At 42.2% G+C, this 27,878-nt stretch overlaps 1 protein-coding gene across 1 annotated transcript; it reads left to right on the top strand.

Annotated features, from left to right (window-relative positions):
* Positions 1-27,460, top strand: ak5 (adenylate kinase 5). The gene is made up of 14 exons (XM_046852241.1): positions 1-299; positions 2,238-2,424; positions 3,920-4,066; positions 4,184-4,356; positions 7,577-7,690; positions 12,583-12,774; positions 19,426-19,516; positions 21,071-21,147; positions 23,028-23,094; positions 23,379-23,423; positions 24,773-24,936; positions 25,544-25,660; positions 26,101-26,295; positions 26,738-27,460. Exons 1-14 carry the CDS (start codon positions 240-242, stop codon positions 26,801-26,803), a joined length of 1,695 nt encoding a protein of 564 aa, XP_046708197.1. The 5' UTR covers positions 1-239; the 3' UTR covers positions 26,804-27,460.
* Positions 27,461-27,878: the final 418 nt, after the last annotated feature.

The following is a 27,878-nucleotide window of genomic DNA, read 5'->3' as shown; positions in this document are numbered from 1 at the left end:
AGAGAAAAAAGCGGTGTGTCGGCGTTCGTGAACTTCCACGCTTGGAGTGGAGGGGGATGTTTTTGGTGGGTTCCAGAATGTCACACACACACGCAGATCTTTAGAGAATTCGGTCAGAGTGAAGCAGATCCACACCGAAGGGGGTTTTCTTTTTTAGTTAATTTGTTTGTTTGTTTTGTTTTTCTGTGTTTTGCGCGCTCGCGCCGGCTTATCATTTTGTTTCTTATCAAGCACGAGACATGAACGTAAACGATGCCAAGGAGTATCTCTCCAGGAGGGAAATCCCCCAGCTGATGGAGGTGAGACCGTTTCACACCTAAATCTTCAGGCTCTTCATCACTCAGCTGGAAGATCTTAGCAAGAACATAGATTAATTGCATTGCATGTTCAAGTGCATGCACCAGATGATGATGATGATGATGATGATTGTGATTGATGATGTTCTTGTTGTTGATCAACAGGTGATTTGGTCCTTGTGTCATTTCACTCATTTCACTGCGCACGTCCTGGAAACGCTCATCCTTTCGAGCTTCTTGAATCGTACCACCACCACCATCATCATCATCATCATCATCGTCATCAGTGCAACTTTTAACACTTTAAATAAAAAATGACATTTCTGCTTCTTGCAAAGCGCTGAAAAGATTCAAGATCTCACAGATGTCACACTTCTTTGGGATCCTGGTGCCCCACAGCCTCCAAGATACCTGAATCAAATGTGGGAATTGAATGAGATGTTTTGAAACCATGGAAATTTGGTGGTGGTGGGTGATTTGGGGGAAAATATAGATATGTTAAAGAGCTTCTCCTAGAAACAACACTCCTTCAAGATCTTTGGTGTTAAATAGTACTATGTAGGTCATGGTGTACCCCACAGTCTCTGAGATACATGAATGTGTGGCTCGGATTAGATGTTTTGAATGCAGGGAAATTTGTTTTTTCGTGATTTTGGGTGGGAAAAGAACCTGAATATGTGCAGAATCTTCTCCCAGATGTCAAACTCATTTGGGATTAGAAGAGTCTTTAGTGTTATGTAGGTCAGGGGGTACCCCACAGCCTCTGAGATACCCCAAACATTGTGTAACTTGGACTAGATTAATTTATAGCATGGTCATTTGGTGATGTTTGATGATTTGTGGGTGGGGGTGCCCAAATATTTGCAGGATCTTCTCCTAGATACCACACTCCTATGGGATCTTTGGTGTTAGATAGTACTATTTAGGTCAGGGGGTACCCCACAACCTCCGAGTCCCCCAAATCAAATGTGTAGAGATGTTTTGAAAGCAGGGAAGTATGATAGTAGTGGGGGGTCTTGTTGATTGTCCAGGATCTTTTCCTAGGTCCCACACAAAAGCAAACCTACTCTGGGAAAAGTGTTGATGCTGGTAGGTCCTGTGTAGGTCAGCAAGAAAAACAGGTGGTGTACTATGTCAAGTGCACGATTCAGGACATTCCCTTTATTCTTAACTATATTATTCAGAAGATCGAGCAGAAAGTACTGAAGACCTGGTGGTGTGCGAAAGCTCCATGTACCAGCATACTGTTGGATTCTCTAATCTGATTGGTTTATATTAATACATTATCTAATACGTTGTTGTTTCCATAGTACCAGCTCATTGACAGGGATTTGGATGCTAGACACTCCATACAATCTTGTCCTGATCATTAAAAGATTAAAACAATATTTTAGAAGATAGAACACTTTTAGGAAAAGTCACTATAAAATCTGAGTCTCTACTCTCAGGTTGTTATTATGGATCAGTGGAACCCTGTTCTGAAACGCCTACCAAACTTTGGTGCGACTGCATCTATTCCATCACATTTAACCGAACATTTCCTTTATTCTTGAGTTGAGTACCTCTACAAGCTCCTAATGGTCTAAAAGAGTTCTAGACAGTCCTCCTTCTTTAATGATTCATATTCAAGATTGAGCAGGAGGAGTTTTTAGAACTTCTAGAACATTCCAATCACATTCAACCAAACATCTCCTTTGTTAATGAGTTACAAGCTCCTCATGTTCTTAAGAGTTCTAGAGACTTCGAATATTCTTCTCATAGCTCAATCATGGTGTGAATCTTTGGAACATCTTCCAAATCATGTTCAACCGAATTGTTCTTTTGTTCTTGAGCGGTGGACCTCCACAAACTCGTCATAGTTGAGAAACTACAGCTGGAGATCTTAAACTTTTGTTGCGAGTAGCTTTGCTGAGTTAAGCTGTGTTCTTGGTTTTTTTTCAGAGTTTGCTGACGGGACTGATGTTCTACCGGCCGGACGATCCCATCGAGTACATGGAGACATGCCTGAAGAAGGTGCGAGAGCTCGGCGGGACCGAAAAAGTGAGGTGGGACACTTTCGTAGGACAGGAGAAGAAGTCCCTTCCACCACTCAACGGAGGCCAGTCGCGGCGGTCATTCTTCCGCAACGGTAATCAGCCAGACTTTGGCGTTCGGCATCAAAAATGAGTCAGAACTTGAAAGTGGTCCACATGAGAGAGTGTAGCTACAAAAGCATGGAGAACTGAAGAGCCAGGAGTGTTAATGTTCTTGTTTGACTCTATTATCATTCGCCATAATCTTTCACCATTTAGCAAACAATGCACCAGTTTACAAACCCACATGAGTCCTGGCAATTTGGTATTCTGGTCAAAAATCTTGCTAGGAAAGTTCTAAAAGTTCGTCTCGAACAATATTGTGTGGTTGGCCATTGTGGACAGTCGAAAATACTTTGTTTATGGAACAGATTGTAGATTTCCGTTCATTTGCAACAATAAACTCATACAGTAATGGCATCTCCACAGTGATACGATTTTGTTATATCGCATGTTTTTCTTTCAAAACGAAGTTTTAAAATTTTAGTGTAGACGGAGTCTTAATCAATATCATCTAAACCAGAAAAACCAGTAGAAACTTACTGGAATCTGGAGGTTGGTCAAGTAGATACCAACATGTGATCTAGATTTCCCAAGAAGAACTGGTTATGAGGTGGAAAACACATTCTAGGTCTGATGCCACCAACATACATCGTACCTTGGCCACAAACAGGAGTGTGTTTGTGATTGTGTGTGTGTGTGTGTGTGTGTGTGTGTGTGTGTGTGTGTGTGTGTGTGTGTGTGTGTGTGTGGGGAGGGTGTCTTTGTGCCTATAAATACTCTTTTCCCGTAGGCTGTGCAAATAAGAAAATGAACACTGAGCGTTTCTCCCCCGCCGAGTTTGCTTTGCAAAGCAAATAAACTATCTCAATTCAAGATGCCAGACAATGAGCTGATTGTTTTTCAAGCTTCATGCTGCATAATGTTTTGCTAGGTGTCTTTTCCAACTGGTTTTAAATTCAGACGAGGACTACTGTTTTTCATTTCGAGTTGCAGTACACCCATGTGTTTTTTCCCCTTATTAAAATGTCCACCAGGAACCGTTTAGGGTCCATTATTCAATAATACTGTTAGTGAAACGTCTTAACAATGTTATCATTGTAAGGGAAGATTTCATCTGTTTGCATTTTACTTAGAGGTCAACTGATCTGTTATGCAGATTAATCAGCACTGAAATAAAAAAAACATACCGATAGTTTTTCCAGGTTGCTTTATACAGTACGAGCGGCCTCTAGAGGCAAATCACAGATGCTATGTGCTGTTTATTTGAAGTGTCTTTTTATTTCATTTGCATGTAACTTTTAATTATTCAAAGTGTCACTTATTGTTTCAGTTCGAATGCATGTCTTTTATTCTCCTCAATATTTATTAATATATTCACATATCTACTGGACACCAGGTAAGCCTTCAGTTTCTACCGGTTTCTTTGATTTGGATAATATTGATTAAATGGCGTTCACAAACCGTTGTGGTTTTATTGGCTAATGGTCTGTGATGGTATTCATAGTGGAAACCATTAGAATTTCTATGATGCTATGTTTTTTCTCTCAGTGTTACCCGACAGGTATGAGCGTCTCCCACCCATCCACCAGTTCTCCATCGAGAGCGACTCGGACTTGTCAGAAACAGCAGAGCTGATTGAAGAGTACGAAGTGTTCGACCCGTCCCAACCACGGCCCAAAGTCATCCTTATTATCGGTGAGTAAAAATTCAGTATTTTTCCGTAAAAAAAATTAGCTAGCCATAAAGAATCATGCTAGCTGTTTTTTCCAGTCATTTTCTCTACCCAAAATAGAATGTTTATTACACTATCAGGTGGCCCGGGCAGCGGTAAAGGCACTCAGAGTTTGAAGATCGCAGAACACTACGGCTTTGAGTACGTCTCTGTAGGTGAACTGCTGCGAAAGAAGATGATCCATAATGCAACCAGCAACAGGAAGTGGAGTCTGATCGCCCGGATCATTACTAATGGCGAATTGGCGCCTCAGGTAACGTCGTTCACTCGAAACAAATTGAACAAAAGGTACCTTTTTATTAGCAACGCCTGCTCAGCCTAGATGTGAGAAATGTGCTAATTAGAGGCAAAACATTCCTCAGTTAGTGAATGTAGCACATCTTTAGGTTAAACATGAGAAACCAGTGCTAGTGACCACTAAGGTTTAGTGTTCCTCTGATAATCATGAGGAAACATGCTAATTAATTAAGGCGTGAATCAAGCGATAAATCGATTCCATGCTAATTCTATGAGCCTTTTGGCTTTCTGTTGCCTCCTCGAACAAGTCTTTCCATGTTTGGCCAAAGTATTGGGTGACTTTTGCAACCATATGTGCTTGGAGGAACAAAAATGTATAGAACGTCTTTGGATCCATAAAAATATGCTTTCTTTGGGTTGAAGTGAAAGATCTTTTGTTATACATCTTTGGGATGAATATGAACGCTCCCCAGGCCTCCTCACCTCACCCACATCAGCACCTGATTTTACTAACACCCTTGCGGCTATGTGAAATCTCACACAAATCTCCACAAGCACCATCCAAAATCCAGTGCAACATCTTTCCAGAAAAGTTAAGCTTATTGTAACAGCAAAGGAAGGCTAAATGTGGAATGGGATTTTCAAACAATGCAGAGAAAGTAAAGTTTCCGAGGTAAAGTGGGTCAGTTTAACCATTCTTTACATTGCTCAGAAAAAGCCAGACATTCCTGGTGTTTTTATATAAACTGTAATATATATGTATATGTATATACTGAGGAATTTCCTCTGTGAAAATTCTCTCCAATCTGATTGTAGCATACCTTCTCTCCATCGCCCAGAATAGTTTTGTGCCCGAGTACATTATATATTTTTTTAACATAAAAAAATTGAAGGGAAAAAGGATTACAGCAGCTTGAATACCTCTTCCACCGCTAACATTAGTTATCGCTAACACGGTAACAATAACACGTCTTTAATTCCTGGCCAACGATACACGTTTTGTGCTCCCCCACCCTTTTCTTTTCAAGGAAACTTTCAAACAAAAGACTTCTTGTTTTTGTAATTAAAGGACCAGGCCTACAGGCTAAACCAAGAAAACGTTCCAGGCTTTTTAATTCCCAGAAGTACTTTAGAAAATCTAAGTAGTGGGCTCTATAAAGATTAGTCCTGAGAGGATGAAATGGACAACATGAGTCGCTAATCCGAGCTGCACTAGATCCGATAGATGGTAAAAGCCGAGATCAGATTAGGATGTATTACCAGTATTGGTAGCGGATTATCTGAACATCTGGCACCATGCTAGTATGGTGTAGAAGCTTTAATCTGGATGGTGTGAGAACATCGCAAATGAAATATGAGAGGAGAAAAATAAATCTGCATTTATAAAAGCAGCTAAAGGTTACACTGTGTTGCCAGAAGTGTTAGGACACCTGCCTTTTCCAGCCATAATGTAATGAATGAAATATTCCCTTCACTTAAATCTCCACAAACACACTACATAATCTGAAACATCTTCCTCATGGACGTTCTTACTGCAGCAAATGGGGATTTATGGTCAGGTGTCCACAAATTTTTATCTATGTTCAATGGAACACAGATTCATTAAGTTCAAATCCAAGCTCACGGATTCATCAATCATACCGAGGTAAAAACGTGTAGGCTTTAAAAAAAACCCAATAAAAATAAACGTGGCTAATTTGCATGGGGTTTAGCGAGAGGTGGAGCCCCGTCGGTGGAAATTTCCTCTCAGGTAATCGGGAGTCCTGCAGCTGTTTTCACACAATCGCTGCCTATCACAAGGATTCGACAATACACAATGTTGCTAATGTTAGCTACTTACTAGCTAATTACTGAAGTTTATGTGTCAGTACATAACTATTAGCCTGTTTATAAAATCTAAGGCTTTAGCATTAAATATCGCTAACATAAAGCTTTCTTTGTACGCATGTAGCTCTTTTTGATGGGCTATAGAGTGAATCTAAGTCAACACTAACAGGACAAAAAACAAACTAGCAACAAGACAAACATTGGCAGAAGAAATTCTGAATAAGAAATTAGATTTTATGATGTTTTTCTAAGCGAAAATAAAATTGTATGAGAAACTTAAAGTATGCTAAAATGTGTATGCGACTAGCACTAGCACTTTTTATCCATTTATAGTTATCCATTTATAGTCATTTGTTTCAATTGAATCGATCACTAGTTTGGATCAGAAAGGTTTCATAGCGCTGCGTTTGTATCGTGGATCTCCTGATCATTAGACACTCTTTAATGCAGTACACAGAGCGTGATAAAAAAAATCTTTAGATATATAAATTCTGTCATGGATTCTGTGGCATTTGTGTAGAATCTTTTGTCTGTTGGCAGTAAAAAGCACAGGAAGTGTGGACGTGTGCTCCGGGAGCTTTTTTTTTTTCCTCTGCCCTTGAAATTCCAGTCATGTTCGGTAATATCTGTAATATCATGACAGCCGTGTTTTTCCAGCCTGAAGGCACAAGATGTTTTTTTTTCTTTTTCCTAAATCTCTTAAAAAAGAAAATAAAGAAAACGTTAAGTCCTCTAAAAGCCCTCATGATTGTGATGTATTACTACTGAAAAAAGAAACCGTAAGAAGAGAGAATTTCTCCAAAATGAAATGCTGTTATGTATATAGTCCAAGACGACCTTTTTTTCTTTATCTAAATCTGCATCCAGTTTTGTTTCAAGGCTTTTGGGATCCTGATAGCCTCTGACTTTTTTTCCCGCTGGTGGATGTCCGTGGATATTTTTTGTTTTTCGCACCATTGTGTGTCAAGTCTGAAATATTTAAGCCATCTGCCATTGCCAGAAATGCTACAGATAAAGTCGGAGAGATCACATTTTTCTTCTTTCTGGTGCATCCAGTGAGAATCAACTCAGCCTCTTGATGTCTGTCAGCAATATTATGGTATAGAGGTGGTGTCAAAAAGTTTAGAGACTAGCTCTGTTTACAAGGAAGTGCTTTATTTATCTACGTTTACACACTCTAACCTTCAAAATAGTCCCCTTGCACAGCAATACAGCACCCCCAGTGTTCCTGCCACTGCCACATGTACACAGGACGATGTCTTTCGGTCGGTGCTCCCTGTGACTGTGCGTCATCTGTTAAAGTGTCTCCAAACTTTTTAATACCACAGTTGTTCCGAATAAAATAGCAAAATTATTTACGAGGCTTTTGTTTAATGGGTCGTGTCTCATTAACGTTGTTCCCCCAACAGGAGACGACCATCACCGAGATCAAGCAGAAGATCATGAAGCTTCCAGACGCCAGCGGAATCGTCATTGACGGCTTTCCTCGGGACGTGGCGCAGGCGCTTTCTTTTGAAGACCAGGTGGGTGTTTTCACCCACAAAATACAGATGTGCGTTCGGTATACGCCTCGCAACATATCGGCCGGGGGAACAAATCATTAGTACTTGCGAGAGAAAGATGTACTCTTTTCGGCTAAGTGAAAAACATCTGGCCGATGATCATATGTAAATTGTTTTTGTCGGTTTATAGTTTCATGTTATGGACTATCTCTGAAGAAAGGTCGCTGTTTTTTTGTTTTTACTTTTTGTAAAGTGCTGGAAACGATCGAGAGCTAATTTGGTCTGATTTTGAGCAGGAAAAGTGCTGCGAGACGAACATAACATGTCAGTATCGGGAGCAGCTAATGGATTCTTTCGCAGATGTGGGCCAAGTCGATTACAGAGTTGGAATGTGGGGTTTAAAAACGCTTTAATGGCCAAGCGTTCGAGTGACTTTGTCGAAAGTCCGGCTCTTTTGGTTGTCAAGATCACCATTAGCAGCGCTTTAAAGGGGGCTTTGAAGTGTGTATGCTGGATGTTGAACTGCGTCAGGGCTGGAACTAGAAATATATATATATATATATATATATATATATATATATATATATATATATATATATATATATATATATATATATATTTATTTCTAGAATATGTATTTAGTGAGGTTCATTGTGTTTTTGTAGCATTTGTTGTTTTCCGTGTTCTAGTTTGTCCACCTTCTCAACTGGAGACCTGATTGTCTTTTTCAAAAAGATTTTTGTGTACATGTGACGAATGCCTTGCAGACCCAGTGCCGTACTGGTAATTAGTTTTTCTCCGGCTGTTTCGGCTTTCTGACACAACTCGCACACAAAAACAAAGCACAACATTTCCAGCAGGCTTTTTCTTCTCCTCGAGCATGTCCTCCTCCTCCTCCTCCTTTCCACAACCCTGCCTTGATCTCTGAGAGTAGTTACGAGTGAAGACGTGCATCGGAGGCGTAAGCGAAAAGATTCTTCACTCGCTGGCCCATTTCCGTTATTAGATTCGGGTGATGGATCCCACCTCCAGACCTTTCCCGTGGATGAATATACTCGTCATCCGTCCCACTGTTAAGGCGTACGCAAAGACTGTGTTTTTTAGCTTCTAAAAGGATTAACCGACGCCCCTCAGGCTACTTCCAGAGGACTGCATGATCTGCTGTGATCTATATCAAATATCTGAAATGTTGAGTATCTTTGATACCTTTACAATAGTCCTTCTTCCTGACCGAATCAGATCATGTCTTTTCCTTAAGAATGGAAATCAAGGGGAGCTCGAGGTTCGCTAATGGAAATGTTTAAAACGTCAAGAAATGGACTGCAGAAAATCTCAAGCTGAAAGCTAGCATAACGCTTAAAGGCTAGCACGGAATCTTCAGCGAACGCGGTTTACGATTTACAAATGTCAGTAGAACGGACGGCGAAAGAGGCTTCGACGGTGTAAACCTCACGATCTGTAGTCCTCATCCGGTTCGAACTTTTGTAATATATTGCGCTAATCGCATTAACGAAGCAGGAAGTGTGAAGGAGTCGGAGCAGAGGGTGGATTAGGAGCCGAGATTGAAGCGAACCACCGGTTTTAGACGACACGCAGATGACAGATTCATCCTCACGCGGCGTCCAAATGTCAAGCGAATATTAGTGGGAAATGTCAGCGGGCGGCAAACAGACTGATGTTTTAACACGGCAGAAAAAAAAGAAAGAAAAAAAACCCCCAGACATCAATGATGCCGTTTGCCTTCACCAACACAGGGGCCGAAGGATTTGTTTGTTTGTCTAAGATGATGAGCCACATGATGTGTGTCATGATGGAACAAAAATGTCACTGAGAAATCAAAGGGAAAGAGTGAAATTGTGTAGAAATGTAGGGAGGGAAAAAAAAGACATGGAGGGCCTGAGTCATGTAGAGCTCATGAAGAGGGGAGAGGAAGAAAGACAGAATAGGAGTGAGGAAGAGAGGAGAGATGTACACTAGTGATGGTCGACAAAAGGAAGGAAACTATTGTAGATGGAACGAGGGAAGACGAGGCGATATCTGGGAAGCAGAAAACGTATAAAGATGGAGGTGATGGACAGAATGGTGTGTAAAAAGGAGGACAATTGAACAAAGAGACGAAAAGAAAAGTCCCTCGTTCTCCGGTCTGAAGAAACAGCTCTGCACCGCAGGGGTCCGATGACTGGACAGTCAAGAAGCCAGATTGCCCAAAACAAAGACAAATATCGAGAAAGTTTGGTTGCTATGGTAACACGAACGACGTTTAGAGTATCCGCCTGGTGTACTATAAGAGCACAGAGTGTGTGGACAAATAATGCCAAAAACTATCCAAGACTAATCTGATCACAAAGCACTGATTAGAGGGCATAGTTATTTTCATCAACATGGCAACCGATGCTTTAATTTGAACATTATTTTCAACATATCTGGAGCTGGAACCTTTAGAATGCTATGGTTGCTATGGTGACTATCTTTTCAAATGTTCATTCTGGAGAAGACGACTAATTGGGTGTTAAACACGTGTTATTTTCCATCACCATGGCAACCATCGGAAACTTGTTTTTCCCACCCCGTATATCTTCTATCTCGATATTTGATATTTTTTTTTCCTTCCCAAATTTCGTCCAATCAGCTCCTCACTGAGCAGGCGGACGTGTCTCAGATTCTGTGGTTGCTATAGCGATCCCACAAGAACGACTTCGCCAATGTCCGATTGGTGAATTAGAGAGAGCAAAGGCACAAACGGGACATTGTCAGAAGTGTCTTTTTGCTGGACTACAGTCCAAAAATCCCAGACGATTACCATTACCATCCCCGTTACCATAGCGACTGTAGGAAAATGAGTTACGAAGCACACTACACCTCTATGTTCCTGATTGTTCAGTTAATTGCTCGTGAAGTTGAACCCCAATGAATTCAGCATCACTATGGTTGATATGAGAAAAAGAACAAATTCTCAGATGTTTGGTGGAAGATCGGAGAGATGGAAACCTGTTTTCTGGATCTACTGTATACATTTTTGAAAAATATTTTCGCAAATTGTGAATTGTTTGAATGGTCCAAGATTTACAGCGCGTCGATTGGAAATTCAAGTCGTCATAGCAACCGTGGCAGATGGGTGTATTTTGGGAAGCATTGAACATGTTTGATTATTATTATTCCTCAATAAAATGCAGATCGTTTGTCCTGGATAAACATTTTCCGTTCTTTCAGCATTATGAGGACTCTGGCGAAGAAGAAATGAGAAAGAATGAGCCTGACTGGAAATGAGTAAAAGCGTGAAGACATGAAGGTACGCTCATAATGAACAAAAACCAGAGGACACAAGGGACAGAAATGGAAATTTCCAGGGGAACCGTCGATGGAAGTGTGTATCAGAGCGTGAGTGTGCTACGGTGCCCCCATGGAAAATCATTCCAGCCCCTCGGTTTTATATCTGACCCCGACGTCGCTCTTTTTTTCGCTTCTTTCTCTCTCTCCAGGAAGGACATTTCCAAAGCTTTTATCCCGGACAGATTAATGAGTGTTTGATATTCCCTCAGATGTGACGGAGTCCGGCGTAAATTCGCTTGGCTCTGTCAATGTTTGCTTTGAAAATGTTTAATGTTTGGCTCCAGACAAGAAGACAAAACCGAGCGTCAGAGCGTGTGTCGGCTTATTGCGTGAGAAAAGTCCAACAAAGGTATCCTTTCTTTTTTCCGCTCGCTTCATAACGTACGACTTCATAGTCGTGACTGTTTGCTTCGAGATGAACAGGTGGGACTTTACGGTTAGTAGATGCGAGCATGGGTTTTTGATTACACGCATATACAAACATAAAAAAAAAATCAAATATGCAGATCAGTACAAAATAATAAAACGTGCGATTGCAATTTGATGTTGAGGAAATGATGGTAGATTTGGGGCTACAATCTTCCAATATTGTGACTGTTTAGAAAAGTAATTCCACCAATCAGGCATAACATTATAACATTATAACATTATGAGCAGTGAAGTGAAGAACACTGATGATCTCTTCAGCATGGCACCTGTTAGTGGGTGGATTTATTTATTAGGCAGCAAGTGAACATTTCTTCCTCAAAGTTGATGTTAGAAGCAGGAAAAATGGGCGAGCGTTAGGATTTGAGCCAAATTGTGACGTCGAGACGAGTGGGTCAGAGCACCCCCAAAACTGCAGATCTTGTGGGGTGTTGCTGGTCTGCAGTGGTCAGTATCTATCAAAAGTGCTCCGAGGAAGGAACAGTGGTGAACCGGCGTCAGGTTCGTGGGCGGCCGAGGCTCATTGATGCACGAAGGCTGGTCCGTGTGGTCCGGATCCAACAGACGAGGTCCTGTAGGTCAAACTGCTGAAGAAGTTCATGCTGTTGATGCTTGAGGGGTCACAACTTTTTAAGCAGCAAAAGGGGGACCAACACAATATTAGGCAGGTGTTATGCCTGATCAGTTTATATCCTTTAGGGTTTGAAGTGTTTTGTGTCATGTCAGAGCGCTAACCTCATTTCCCAGTAGCCTCTGAACAGCCAAAAGTCTTTTCACCAACATGATTAGTTTCTGTCGATACCCAGCCTTTTGATCCGTGTTTGCCTTGATGTTTTTGACTTATTTCGATTCTGGGTTTTTTTTTTGGCCGATCGCCGTGGCGTCAAAAAGATTCAAGTCTTTTGAGTGGTTTTGTCGATTGCTAAGATAAAGTTTCTCTACTGAACCCCATAGAACCGTTTGCATGATTTGGATGAAATTTGGTACATTAATTTTGCATAATCCAAAACGTCTTTCCACCATTTTTTAGCTTGTGTACCTTAAACCATAGTGGCGCTAACATGGCGCAGTTGGTTTGCCCATGTGACTGGTTCAGTGGGCTGGTTTTATGAAAAAGAGAGATTCTAATATCTTTAATATATCATTCTTTTTTTTAGATTTGTACCCCGGACCTGGTGGTGTTTCTGGCATGTTCTAACCAGCGTTTAAAGGAGCGCTTGGAGAAACGAGCAGAGCAGCAGGGGCGCCCAGACGATAACCCTAAAGCCACAGAGCGACGCCTCTCCAACTTCAAGCAGAACACCGTGCCACTGGTTAAGTACTTCCAGGAGAAAGGCCTGATTGTCACGGTAAGGACTGCAAATCTGAGCGTTTTCTGTAAGACATTTTGAGACTCGTTCTTCATGGTGCTTATCGCTTAAGAATCATTTGTGCGTCTAACAATGGAACAAAATTAACATTGACATTAACGTTAAGATGTTATATATACAGCATGTGCATAAAAAGTTTGTGGACACCTGAGCATAAGATTGGCATGTGCTTTTTTGTGAACATCCCATTCCAAATTTAGTCATCGTTTGCTGTTATAATAAGCACCACTATTCTGGGAAGATATTCCAGTGGAGATTCGTGGAGATTTCATTAAACTACGAGGGTGTTCGTAGGGTGTTTCCCGAAGTTTAAGGTTTGAGCTCTATAGCAGGCCACACAAGATCTTCTATACACTTTCTACCTGTGTAAAGCATTTCTTCTGGCTTTGAGAACATTGTCATGCTGGAACACATTTGGATCTCCTAGATCAAGTGAACGTTTGGGAGGAACCACGTATGGCTGGAAAAGTCAGGTGTCCTAATACTGTCATTCAGATGTTCTGCATCTTCAGCATATATTACGTTGAGCTTTCAGAGCTAACCTTGTGTCTGACAAGTTTCTTCTATTTCCTTGATCCTGACACTCTGCCAGAAGTCTGGCCAGTGTCCTGTAGGCTCGATGTTAATCACACGCTTCCACTGAAACGTCTTCCTGACATCTGGCGTGTTTGCCGTAGCATAGCGATGCACAACGAAGCCTGACGCTGAATAATGAAGCGTTTGTCCGGGTTTTTTCTTCTGTGGGCTCGTCAGCACGAGCAATAGGATCGCATTTTTGGTTCTGGTTGAGGAGTGTGTCAGGGGTCCGAGGCTTCAATCTTCATTCGCAATGTTGTGACTGGTTAAAATAATCATTATGTTCTTAGCACAAGTTGAACCCTTTAGGCTTCTTCGGTTCTCCCAATTAGTGTTTTGTGTAATGTCATGGCGCAATTCGAATTCCGTTCCACGGCAGCCCCCGACGTGGCCACGGACAGACTTGAAAGCAAAGTATACGCTTTTTTTTTTTTTAGGCTGGTGGATAATACCAGAAAAGGTTTCTAGAAAACCAAAGAAAAAGACGTAAAAACCAACTGGTTTTTCAATGAACTTTGCATCGCTTTGATTGATTCATTCATACGATGATCGCAAACTTGCAAAGTCACGTTTACAGGTGAATGTCAGGCAATTAAAGTGTTTCCAAGCCAGATGAGCTACATGAAGATATGGTTTTCATGGGTTGGAGTGGAGGATCTCCTGTTTTGGGACGAATTGTTTATCAAAAATCCAGTACCTGCCTTTACTGACTTTCACCCTTGTGGCTAAATAAATCTCCATAAAATCTAGTGGAACATCTTCCTAGAGGAGTGGAGCTTATTACAACAGGAAAAAGGGAACTCGATGTAGAATAGAATGTACAAAAAGAAACACAAGGTTTCAATGGTTTATCATTTTCCTGGGTCCCCATCGTAGAAACGAAACGAAATGAAATGAGAGAATTGAGAGGACCTTTGTTCTTGTGCTCCCAGCCGAGGGATTCTGTAACTGGAACCAGCTCGTTTGAGCTTTAATTAAACCTGTGTAACAGAGGGGAATTTGTCCCATTTCCGCGAACCCCTCAGGTGCATATCCATGGAAACCATAGACGGCTGAACCTCTCGGCCAGAGTCGGGTCTGCGCCGCTTCGCTGTAGCCGAGCGTATGAGTAATGCTACGTGCGTCTCTTTCCAGCTGAGTCCGCTGTTTTTCCTGGAAAAAATGTCTTTTTTCGTTATGATGAAAAGGCTCACCAGGTGAACAGCCAAGCGCTCGGGTCAGATTCGATTCCGAGGTAGAGAGCAAATGAGCCCTGAATGGGGCATAGTGTGAGCTGAAAATGGACACTTTTGCAGGAAATTGTTTGGTACACCCGACTTTTCCAGCTAATTGTGGTTTTTCCCCCACACAATTGTATAGGACGTCTTTGGATGGAAGACTTTGTGGAAACAGTTTGGAGAAAAATCACATATGGCTGGAGAAAGTGTCAGGTAGCCCAGTACTCTTGTCTATAATGTGAACATAAATATAAAATGATGCAGCTCTTAATAAGTTCCTGTTTGAAAGGCCTCTCAGAAAAAAACATATTTTACACCACTATATGATATGAGATTTTTCTAGGAAATACATTCGCTCTGTAGATAGGGATCCAAGTGCAGCTACTACAGCACCCACCTTTCAGAAATTCTAGGAAAAAAGCTATTAATATATATATAATATGTCAAAGTTCTGACAGGCCTAAGGGGATTTTACCCCCCACTTTCCTTTAAACCTAAATCCTTTCCTTTCCTTTCCTTTCCTTTCCTTTCCTTTCCTTTCCTTTCCTTTCCTTTCCTTTCCTTTCCTTTCCTTTCCTTTCCTTTCCTTTCCTTTCCTTTCCTTTCCTTTCCTTCCCTTCCCTTCCCTTCCCTTCCCTTCCCTTCCCATGATACCCCACTGAGGTATGCAAAGCCCACACCTCAAATTCCTCTGGAAAGCACTCGACTGAAAGGAATAAGTTGGAAGCGGCTTGAGTTCTGTTCACGCTCAAAAAGCAAACATGCCTTTTAGACTTTCATCTGGTGCACAGTTTGAGGAAGAAATTATGATTCATGGAGAGAACTAAAAAAAAAAAATTCACGAGACATAAACGGGGGACGGACGGAGAGATGAATAGACTAATAGAAGTTTTGAAGAAAGTACTTTATTCAGCTACATTTCCTCACTATCAACTTTCACAGCAATCCAGTGCTCCCAGAGTTCCTGCCACTTCTGGAACGTGGCTTCTTTTCGGACCATGTCATCTTCAATTTGGCGAGGAGGGTGAAGCCTTTTTTGAAAGAGCCAAATCTAGCGAGTGAGATTTTGTAAATTGTTCTCAGACGATCATCATGCACACGTTGACGAAAGGTTTTAACGTTTTCAGGGTTTGAGTTTGTTGAATGTCTTCCTGATCTCTCCAGTGATGTTCTTCCAATTTAGAAGTGTGACTCAGAACAACTCGAACGACTCGTTGCAGCATCGCCGCATGTTAAACGTATGTCACGTCAAACGTCTCGGTATCAGATTTGGTGAGTTTCATGCCGTTTGCTTTTTTTGTTCTAACTTGCTGTCCATGATGAAACCGTAGACGTGGTAACGCACGTTTGATATCACCTCATACTCTATTATTATTAATTTCATATTATAAATTTTCCACCCTCGTCTGAGGTATGTTAAAATGGATACGGTATACAGTAATCTCAATCTGTCCCAGAAAAACCCTTCACAGAGTCCGAGTTAGAGCTTTCAAAATTCCCAGAGTTCAGTATTTATTTGCTATTATGCAAAAAAAAAGTACTCCACACCTTCTGACCAATTAGAATCTCTCAGGAGAAAAAGATCCTTTTTTGGAAGAAAAGGAACAGTTCATGCCAGCAAATCGCTTCATATAATTGATGAGGTCTGCTTAATATCTGATGCCGGCTTATTCCACTCTTGAAGTGGCTCTGGTCCAGAGGAAAAGATTTTTCCATTCACGGTTTATCGGCACATGGAAATCAGTCTGTCGGAGCGTTCCCTCGCTTAGTTCTTTAAACGAGATCGGAAGGGAACTAAGGCCTTTTACGTGCAAAAGGGTGAAAAGGAAAAAAGAGGAAAAGCGATTTGTTGGAATGCGTGCGGGCCTTGAACATGACTCCGACAAATCGTTTCCTGTTTGGAGTGAAGCCGCTCTACGATAGAAGGCTCAGGGAATGTCTGCACCTCAGACGTGGTTCATTTTTCAGATTGAATTTGTGGAGAACTCCTGGCACCCCAAACAGAATGCGGAATCTCTTTATTAGGCAGGGGTCAGGGTTTTTCTCCAAAGTGGAGGGCAGATCGCTCGGTCTGGGGGCAAGTCCGTAAATGGTATCCATAAAGCAGGCGAGCTGAACTAAGTAGGAGAAACACGAGGAAATACATAAAGACCTGCTATAATTAGGACTGCGGAGGATCCTCGAGACCAAAAACAGACAAACCAGACACAACAAGACTAAATATAAAGGAAACAGCAAAACAAACATAACTCAGCTTTTTTTTTCTTACAGAAATACACCTAGCTTAATCTGTGTCAACTAGCAAACGTTACTAAAATGGAATATATATTATTTGGACAAAAGTATACTGGGACAACTGACTTTCCCAACTGTATGTGAGTCACACAATCGTACAGGACATCTTTAGATGACCCAAAATTTCTCCCATCACAACAATGCACAAATCCAGCTCCATGAACATCTGCTTTACATGGAGCGAAGGATCTCAGTGGCCTCCGGTACCATTTTCCGACTTGAGCGCAGCATTGTGATATTCGGCGCACACTTTGCCTTATTTTCCTTTATTATTTGTATTTTTTTCATAATCAAATATTCTTCCCGGAGAATATTACTCGGTGTGGATCGGGTGCAAGCTGTAATTAGTCCCTGAACAACACAAATTCTCCCAAAGATCTTTTATTTCTACCTAATTAGCCGAAGCGAGCGAATTTTCTCTTTTTCCCCCGTGTCCGTGTGAATATCTTACGCTCTTCCGGCTTCAGCTGTCATTAAGGCGTGTTACTGAGCGTATTAGTCATTAGGAGGTGATGAGTAATGGCTGTTAAGATCAAAACAGCCACAGGGTTTTTTCAGATTCGAGAATGGAAAGGCTGTGGAAACCACTGCTGAGGATCGTTTGAATACCTGCAGTGCGTGTGTTGCTTGTAAGCGAATATGAGGAGGGTCATGAAATAACTTTAAAGCTACAAAGCACTCATTGCTAGGATTTCATCCATCTTTATTATTTGTTAATAATGCGCTATGACCACCTACAACCTGAGCAAAAGATCGGTATGTTGCTGCTACAACTTCCACTCTTTTGGGAAGATGCTCCACTATATTTTGTGGATATTTGTGAGATTTCATTCAGCCACAAGGGTGTGTAAAGTCAGGTACTGATGTAGGTGAGGTGAGGAAGCCTGGGGTAAAGTAGATCTTCATGGAGCTGGCTAAGGGCCTTGCTTAAGGGCCCTAACAGCACCAGATTGGTGCGCCACTTTTTAACAACCCATCTACCACCTTTTATACAATCCAGACATCCTATACAGTCGTCTCCCTACAATTTTGAAGAAGATACACATATGGCTGAAAAAATTTGGTGTCCCTATACTTTTCTTCACTTTTCTAAGCAAATCTGAGACGCCAGACGTTCAGACGTCTCACGCTGAGCCCATAAAATTCGGCGTGTCTATAAACGATCAGGAGCGATGTGGGTTTCTGACAGGAGACCGCAGAGAGACCGCAAAAAAAATCCAGAGGAGACGGAGTTATTTATGTCGGTCCGCTCTTCTTTCCTTCGATTTCCTTTCATTTTGTCTTCTTTCCTTCGATTTCCTTTAATTTCTTTTTTTTCCCCATCTCCTCTCGGTCTCGCTGTTGCCACGGTGACCAAGCGGCCGAGAGTTGGCGGGTACGTGAGTCTCGCGTGACGCCAATGAAAACCCAAACGATCCGATCGACACCCACTCCCCTAAAAAAATGCCTTCCAGTGGTTTCATCCGCATTCTCTGGTACTAAAAGAGCCACGTGTCGATCCAAAACGAATGAACAATTTCCAGCCAATCGGAGTTGAGGGAAACTCTGTTTAACTCAAATGTGGCCACCAGATCAAGCCCCAACCACACACACTGTTTATTTATCTTTGGATTTGAGGTCCCAGGTCAGTTTAATTTCCAGGGGAAGATGTGATCTTGGTACGATCGTCTGCGCCATCTCAGAGGTGGCTAGACGGCCATTTAGATGTGGGAGGAAGTAAAATGTTAAATTGGGAGGGGGGGGATTACAGCGTTATCACCGTACGTTAGAAAGTACTGGAACTGGAGACTCCTTACGTCAATATACAGCGGATTAATCTGCTCTTAAACCCTACAAAAAAACGTGCTTTATGGAAGTGAGAGGAAAAAAAGCGAGAGTTTTATGAATGAAAAAAGATGTGCAGGATTTTTCCCCTCCCTCTCCTTTCATTCATCCGCTGCCTCGGTCCTTAAACGGAAATCATCTTGATGGCGGTAATTGCCGTCTTATTTGGAGAAGTGTTTGACAAGCTCGACGTATTAGGAGAGGAGAGGGGGGGGAGGGGGAAATCATATTAATAATAAAAAAAATAAATCATCTTAAAGATACTTGGAGGACGAGGAAGAAGCCCCCGTCTGAACTCTCCACTGTTTCCATGACGACAGACTAGAAGGACGGTGAGGCGTAGGAGTGTTCAGACGGAGCGTGCGCTGGTACAGGATTTGGCAAATCTTCTTTTTCTTCGTCCGACAGCAAGGATACGACATGGTTTTAGTAAAACGTAAAAAAAAAAATAATTGTAATCTAAGATCATGAACAAAGTCGAAATACAACTACTGTAACTCCAGTAATCACTCTTTACACCCGCACTGAGCTGAAAAGCATCTCACGACACACGACACGTGCACAAGGGTGTTCCTAATAACGTGATCGTCCGTCAAGGTCGTTAAGATAATCTGAAGTTTTGTGTACTATAAATTGTATTACTTGCTGTAGAAGAGAAGTGAAAAACACCCACGTTTCCTGTGTAGGATGATGTATCGTATCTCTTCCTGCTGTACAGCTGGACGCAGATCGAGACGAGGAGGAAGTCTTCTCAGACATCAGCATGATGGTGGACAACAAGCTTTTTCCCACTAAAGAACCTGTAGCAGGTAACAAATGTTGTGGAATTGTGTTTTTTTTTTTCTCATTGTTTAAGCACACCTTACAGCCAAAAGTTTGTGGACTTTTGAAGATTGCTAAGTGCTTCTTTTTGAATGTCCTGTCACACACCGAGTTCGTATTTCCTCTTTTAATTAGCCCCACTCTTCTGGGAAGATGTTCCACCACATTTTCTGTGGAGATTTCTGAGGTGCAGTCAACGTGAAAATTAGATCCCAAAGGTTAGAAGGTTGGAGCGCTATACCAGGAGATCTTCCACTACAAAACATGAAAAGCAGGTCTTCGTGGAGCTGGAAAATTTCTTTTCTTGTCATTTTTTGCTCGTGTGGTTTTACACTTTAAAGGTCTCCTCAGATTCCCTGAAACTGGTCAGGAAATAGCAGTAAGGAAAGAATAGAAAAGGTCATTTCTTCAACCATTCTGAGAGGAAACATTAAACCAGCAGCTTTAATCTCACACACACACACACACACACACACACACACACACACACTAGAGAGGGAACAGCACTGACCTTCATATATTCTGACACTCAGCTCTACTTCCTCGCTCATAAAATGCTTCTAGTCCTCATTGGCTCTTATAATAAACGCTTCTGGAAAGATGTTCCACTAGATTTTGTGGAGATTCATTCAGCCACAGTGGTGTCAGTAAAGTATGGTACTGATGGAGGTGAGGTGAGGAGGCTGCCACACGCTGCCACTCCTGGGCCCCTGAGCAAAGCCCTTAACCCCAGAGCTGCTCAGTTGTATGAATGAGATAAATGCTCTTGATAAGGGCGTCTACCAAATGGCGAAAATTTAAATGATTTTTCCTCAAACTGGCATAGTGGACATTCACACACTCATAAGTACTTTTGTCACCTGTGGGGGAAAGCATTTTCCTTGGTTTTGCATTTTGTTATTCATAAAAATCCTACATGTGTGGATTTGAAATGAAACATGGAGATGCAGTCAATCTGGCAACCTTGAGAACATTTATTTTATATATATATATATATATATATATATATATATATATATATATATATATATATATATATAAATATATATAAACCCTGGCGATCTGCACAGAGCCTAACCTTTGAAGCCACAGTAAGTAAATAAGTCAGCGTTTGAACCGAGCCTTGCGCTCGACTCCTGCGCCGGGATTAAAGGCAGCAAAGTGCAGGTCAGGATCCGCCCCGGTGCGATTCACCATGACAACTCGATTGTTTCAGAGAGGAAAAAAGCCTTTTCTTTCCCCACTGATATATCAGAGCAATTCATGAGCTCTCAGACAAAAAGCACAGAATGCTGAGTTATGAGTAAGAGATCACAAAAGGGTATCAAATCCACAGGAAATGTTCTCTTCAGAAACACACGTGTATTATCGATGTGGAAGAAGGTTGCCAGATTGTGTCCCTGCGTTTCATTTGAAAATCTAATTTGACTTTTACGTACGACATGAATGCAGGACGTCGTGTCGTTGTCACCTGACCGATTAGCATCAAGATTTCAAAGCGAATAGATTTTGATTGATGTGTTTTTTTGTTTGCGTCACAGGTCCGAGCGAGCTTGATCTGAGTGTGTTGGCGGACAGCACCATCCTCGCCGACGCCCCCTCCAGGTTCGACGAGCAGGTAACCGATGAGCTGAGTCCTCTTCGCGTCGGTCCCAGACTCGGCCATTGTCATTCTCTCCTCGTTTTTATGCTAATGCAAACGTTTAATGCGGTGATTTAGGAGCAGCTCGGTGCTCCAGCGCTTCTCTCGTTAGAATGCCGTTTAAATAGTCGTTAGGACACAGACGAGCGCTCCGGCCCCGGCCCTCCGCTTTAATTAGTCATTAAGGGATCGAGGCTTATTAAAATAAACCCTCATACGGGAGGCAAGTCGACTCGATGAGTCAGCGATGCGAGATGCAGAGCGTCCGACTCATAGATAGATAGATAGATAGATAGATAGATAGATAGATAGATAGATAGATAGATAGATAGATAGATAGATAGACAGACAGACAGACAGACAGACAGACAGATAATAGACACAGACAGACAGACAGACAGACAGACAGACAGATAGACAGATAGATAGATAGATATGCTGTAAACATTCTGTATTAGAAATGTAACTCTAAATGGATAAAAATAAAATTTGCCCGTGATATAAAAGGAATAATCACACACACATACACACATTTGTTGTATTTCATGGTTTCAGGAAGGAGTCTCCAGTTCCAAGGGTCCCATTCTTTCAGGATAGAAACAGGAAAGAGATAAGAAACTCCTCCTGTATCCTGGCTCATTATGTGTCTTCAACATCAGCACAGATCACTGCATTTCTTTTCCTTACTTAGCTTACAGCATTCGCTACAATATAATAATAATAAGAGGAAGAGACTCGTCCAGGGACGTACAAACTTTTGCACTTAAACTTAATGTCTGTGAAGGGCGTAAATGAATCTAGTTTGGAGTCGAGGTGTGGGCCGAGAGCCGGTCGGCAGATAATGGAAGTAAAAACACGGGCGCAGATGATGTGTGTGTGTGTGTGTGTGTGTGTGTGTGTGTGTGTGTGGTGCTGCCCACAACCTGTTCACACCACTCTCGAGATTTTCACAACAACCTCCGCTCGGTTCCGCGGCGAGAACAAACAACGTTTCTATTAACGTCACGAAACGACAGGCGATGTCTCTCTCTCTCTTCCTCTGTCTGTAAGTGGGCGGAGCTTTCACCTCCCAAATGACTGACACTGGAGACTCCTTACGAGCGTCATTCCATAAACATCTGGCAATAAATAGATAAATAAACAAATCGCCTCCTCACACATCTATCCCTCCGAACGAGCCGTTACTATAGAAACGAGAGCTGTAGATAGTTCCATTCAGGAAGCACGGTTAAGGGCAAGCGTTTGCCCCCCTCTAAAACCGCACGCTGCCTAGAAGAAAGAATGGACAGGGAATGAAAGAAGAATGAAGCCAGTGGTTTGGTGAACATGCAGGAACGAGGCCCCGAACGCTTCCTGCGCCGCCCACATTCTCCTCCACAAGTACAGGAAAGTGCTACACTCCTCCGTAACAGGATAGTCTCGCTAATGAGCTGGAGCTCGGCTGGGATTCATGAGTCAGCGATAGAAAGAGGGAGAGAAAGAAAGAAAAGTGTCAGGATAAAGCAAGTCTGTGTGAGGGCTTCGTTTATCGGTCGTGTCTTAAATCACAATCCTGCACTTATTTCCAGTCGCTTAGATCTCGTTCCTGTCACACGTGTGTGTGTGTGAGTAGATACATGTGCCTTCTTAACGCTTAGGTCATCATAACTTCTGCACCAAAACAACGCCCACGCCGTTGTTCTCCAAACCAGACAGACAGACAGATAGATAGAGGTGAGGAGGCCTGGGGTGCAGTCAAGCGCATTCAAACACATCCTACACACAGCGTACATTTCGAATGCGGGCTGAGGTCAAGACTAGCGACTCTTTTGCACCTCTTACTGCGGTAGCCAAACCTTTTTTGTTTTTCTGCACAGGCCATCGAGGAGGAAGAGGAAGAAGAGAAGGCGGAGGCTGCGGTGTACCGAGAACCCATGGCACAACGTGAGTGCTGTCCCCGAGCACAGCGCACTCCCGGGTCACTCCAGACGTTTAGGGTTAGCGTGAAAGGTTAGGTTTGGGAAAATCACCGCCCTCTGTGGTGGAAAACGGCACTGCGGGCAATAAATATGGCCTTCGGTTTCGTTGTAGCTATAGGAAAAATAATCTGTAGACTCTCAGCTGTGAGGGTGAGGTTTAGCTACGGAATAGAACCACATATGGCTGAGGGCAAAAAATTAAAACAGCAGTCACAACACATTTCGCATCTCTCTTTCTCTCTCTTGCAGGTTTGCCCGTGGAGAAGAGGAAACCAAAGGTCATCTTTGTGATCGGTAAGGCTCATTACCGCTTTTCTATGTAAGGTAAAATGCCGCATCTTGGGGTAACTGAGCCGACACAAAGCACCGGCTATGGCGTGACATTCATATGTTCAGGATAAAAATTTGATTGCATTCGCAAGAGACAAATTTACGTCCGAAAGAATCAGACATATAGGCTTTGAGTAACCGAGAATGGTGCACAAAACAAAAAACATCACCATCATGTTGTAAAAGGAATTTTAGCTCCAAAGCCAGGGGATGTTTGGGGAGTGATGGAGGATGTTCCCCTCAGACTGGAGCTCATTTCCAGAGCACAAACCCTGCACTGAAGGAGAGGGGAAAGCGCAAGGAAGTTAATTATCTGCCTCTTCAGACGGAGGGTCTCGGCTGCTACACCGTGCACCACTAATTGGGGTTCGATGTTAAAGATTAATGGACCTGTAGAGGGGGCGGGATGAGTGTTAACACTCTGGTCTCTTCCTACTGACGAGCTGGAGTGGTCTGAACCCAACCTAATTGCAAGGGTTGCCAGATATTTATAGCAGGGTGTTTTTCATTGTCTATAACAGACTAATATGGAAAGGTTGCCAGGTATAACTACAAGGCATGTTTTACACTGTCTATGATACTGTACCAAATTACCAGGGTTGCTAGAAGTCAATACTATAATTTTTTTTTTACTTTGTCTATAGTATATCAAAGTACCAAGGTTGCCAGATTTTCATACTAGGATTTATTTATTTATTACACTGTCCATAGTAGACTGTACCAAAGTGGCAGTATTAAAATATGTCCTCTAAGATTTCTTTCTTTACCCTGTTTATAGCGGACTATACCAAAGCGACAGGGTTGCCAGATATTTCTACCGGGATATTTTTTTTTACTGTCTATTGCAGTTTAAAAGTTGCAAGATATCCACTATAATCCTAAAACTTTGGTATAGTCAATATCTGGCAACCATGCCACTTCATGTGGAATTCTATATAATTATTTTTTTTTTAATAAACCTTTTTAATTCTTTTTGTTTCTTGCCATCGAGTGTGGTTTTTTTTTTTAAATGTATTTGTCACTCTGGTAAACTGTAATAAATGTAATGTAGTAAAAAAACAACAACAAATGATTTCCGTTTATTAAATAAATATTAATGTATAAAAAGTAATATTTTTGGAAATATTACCTTGTGAGGGAACGGACATTTATAGCTGCTATAACTACATTTATTTTCATTGTTATTTCATCGGGGGAAATATGTTGCTCCGAACTCCTATCCACAGATTTAAGTGTGTTTTCTGGTGTTTTATTATACAATGCCAATACAACTTATTTAAACGTGTGTGTGTGTGTGTGTGTGTGTGTGTTAGGCGGCCCCGGCTCAGGCAAAGCCCTGCAGTGTGAGAAGATGGAAGAGCATTACGGTTTGAGGCGCCTCTGTCCTGGAGACATGCTGTGCAACGAGCTGCAGTCCCACAGCGAGCGAGGACGCTTCCTCAGAGACCTGCTCGAAAGGGGACGACAACTTCCCGAGGTGCACACACACACACACACACACACACTCGCATTAACGTGTTCCTCGCAATCGCTCACGTTACACATAAGCCATAAAACGGTGTCACCTGACAAAGTCCCATGATGCAACACTGTTCTTTATAGATATTAGTTTTTTGTTTGACGTGGTCGAGAGCTCGGAGTGTGTTTTTTTTTTTTTTTCCGTTTTGTTTTTCGGGCGCTAATCTGATGATTTATGATTCACTGGGGTTGCCTAGCAACAAGGACATCATGAACTACACTAGCGGAGCCAGGCATCTGACTTCGCATCTGTTCGCGTATGAAATATACATTATTATTTATAATTAGCAATTCGTGTTGGGTTTTTTTTTTTTTTGAAGAAGTGTAAAAAAGATTAAGCGCTTCACTTTCGAAACCCCTGACCCTGGAGGGCGACGGAGAGCAATTTCTTTTCTTCTCGCAAACTTCTGGGGGGAATTTTATAAATAACTAATGACTTCCTTCGAGTGACAGAGAAACTAAGTGACTGTTCTGGAGTGTTCCATTTTAATGCACCGTGTGTGTGTGTGTGTGTGTGTGTGTGTGTGTGTGTGTGTGTGTGTGTGTGTGTGTTTGATCTGCTTCAGGAGACACTGCTGGAGCTGCTGTGTGAGTCAATGCAGTCTGCAGTGAGAAAGGGAAAAGGATTCCTGGTTAGCGGCTTCCCGAGGGATCCGAGACAAGCGCAGGAATATGAGGTTAAGGTCAGTGTGTGGAGAGATGCAACAGATGAAGAGAGAGGCAGATGAAGAAAGAGAGAGAAAGAGGGAGACTGACAATCAGGGGTGAGGTGAATACAGAAAATAGAAGAGGGAGGGACAGCGAGAGGGAGCGATGGATAGATGCAACAGAGTGTGAGACAGAAAGAAAGAGAGACACTGAGACAATCAGGGGTGAGGTAAATATAGAAAAAAAAAAAAAAGAGAGGTAGACATGTAGATTCCAGCTTTATTCTAGATTCTGATCAATTAGAAGGTGACAGTGACACAGAAGTGCAGAAATCCTGAAGCTTGTGGCCAGAGAAGTGTACAGAAGATACACTGGAGTCTATTTCAGATTGGATCAAAGGCTTGTTTTGCTGAATGGTGAAAGAGAGATGGGTCGTGTTTCACCACCGCCTTTCCCATGTGTGTGTGTGTGACAGATGGGCCATCCCAGCGCTGTCCTACTACTCGACTGCTCAGCAGCCACCATGACCAGACGTCTCCAGCAGAGGGCGCTGTCCAGCCTGCGTCCCACAGACGCCCGCCACAGAGAGGTGCGTCTCCGCATCGAGGGATTCTGCGGGACCGTGACGCCACTCGTCACTCACTACGACGCGCTCGGGCTCCTGCGCAAGGTGAGGGGTCGCTTCTCCGTCCGCTCGAAACCGAACTGGGAATTCCGACAGGTCGTGCCGTTTCCACCCATACGTGGTTCCTTCTTAAAATGTTCCCATAAACTTGGAGGCACGCAATTGTACTGGTTCTAGTAGAACATCTTCCCAGAAGAAGAGCGGAGCTTATTATAAGAGTAAATGGTGACCAGCTGCAGGATAAGAGGAATAAAGCATTTGGGGACAATGTATGAGGAGGAAAATAAATAAATAAATAAATCAAGCTGCATATCTCTGGTGTTTTATTCCTGACATGAAGGAGAAGACAGAGCGCTGGTTCGGAGTGAAGTGCGGCAGGATTATCGAGACTGATCTCTCATGTGGCTTGGTGTCCTACTTTTCTTTCCACTGTGCGAAGTCAAACATTCTTTCATCCCTCACTCCTTCTTTTTCTCTCTGTCTGTAGATTGATGCAGAACAGCCACCTGACGACGTGTTTGAGCGAATCTGCCTGGTCCTGGACTCCTGCTAAACACCACACGCAGCTCTGCTACACTGCACTTATACATCACCATCATCACCTTCATCCTCAAGCTATGACTTAAGACTCGGCCTTTCAGTCTGCTGTACACAGCGTTCAGGTTCCATGCAAACGCTAGCTCTCGGTATGAAGTCGCTTAGCTCCACCTACTTGGAGTTTTGGGGGTGGGAGGCGTCGCCTTGTGTATTCTGGCAAACTCCGCCCCTATATTCATTGGCTGGGATTAGGATACTTGGGGAAAAACTGCGAGCCAATCAAAATGCAGGTTTTTTTTTTTTTCTTCTTCAAATTCATTCTGGAATTGTCAACCCCCTCCCCCACCGAAAATACTTTTCTTTGCATTTCATTAAAATCTATACTTACAGCACGAGCGTTACACATCCTAACCATCCGCAGAAAACTCTCTCTCTCTCTCTCATATCTCGTCCCAACTTCACTACCTGCTCTGTAAAGCATGTCAGAAAACAAGCAGTCATGATCAATTAAAAAAAAAAAACAGTTGCTTTCGTGTACAAACACCACAATCAAAAAGCTTTGTATTTGTATTTACCAGTCTCCGGCGTCAGGCCCGAGAGAATCCTGAAATCCTGTTATTGTATTCCTTTGGAAATGTTTGGATGAAATAAATAATTATATATATAAAAATCATTTCAGTATAAATGGATCCCTTTTTTTCTTCTCTGATGGGGGGGGGACGACAAAACGTCGCCATGGTTACCACGGTCTACAATCCCATTCAGATATTTGCACCATTATACAATGACAGATTCAACAAGAAATAATATTTTCGTATTTTGTTCAACCTTTTCAATACAGCGAAATCGAGGCTGGCGTTTTATAACAGCGCCATCTTGTGGCTAACTTTGACACTGCATAAATGATCGTGTTTCTATTTAATCTCTCAAATACTTTAAATATTAAAATCTACAAAAGTGTAACGTTTTTACGGACAAGCAAATGCATTAAACACCATCACATCTAATATTTCACATCACGTCAAAATGAAAAGAAAAAAAAAAAAGAACAGAAATGTAAAAAAGTTTGTAATAAAAATGTGATTAAAAAT

This window comes from Silurus meridionalis, chromosome 6, assembly GCF_014805685.1.
Source record: "Silurus meridionalis isolate SWU-2019-XX chromosome 6, ASM1480568v1, whole genome shotgun sequence".
NCBI lineage: Eukaryota > Metazoa > Chordata > Actinopteri > Siluriformes > Siluridae > Silurus > Silurus meridionalis.
This window is presented reverse-complemented; position numbering and strand designations above follow the sequence as displayed.

Coding starts and splice junctions, on each gene's coding strand:
- ak5 (XM_046852241.1), top strand. CDS start 240: ATGAACGTAAACGATGCCAAGGAGTATCTCTCCAGGAGGGAAATCCCC. Junction 19,517..21,070: donor CACTAAAGAACCTGTAGCAG/GTAACAAATGTT, acceptor TTTGCGTCACAG/GTCCGAGCGAGCTTGATCTG. Junction 26,296..26,737: donor CGCTCGGGCTCCTGCGCAAG/GTGAGGGGTCGC, acceptor CTCTGTCTGTAG/ATTGATGCAGAACAGCCACC.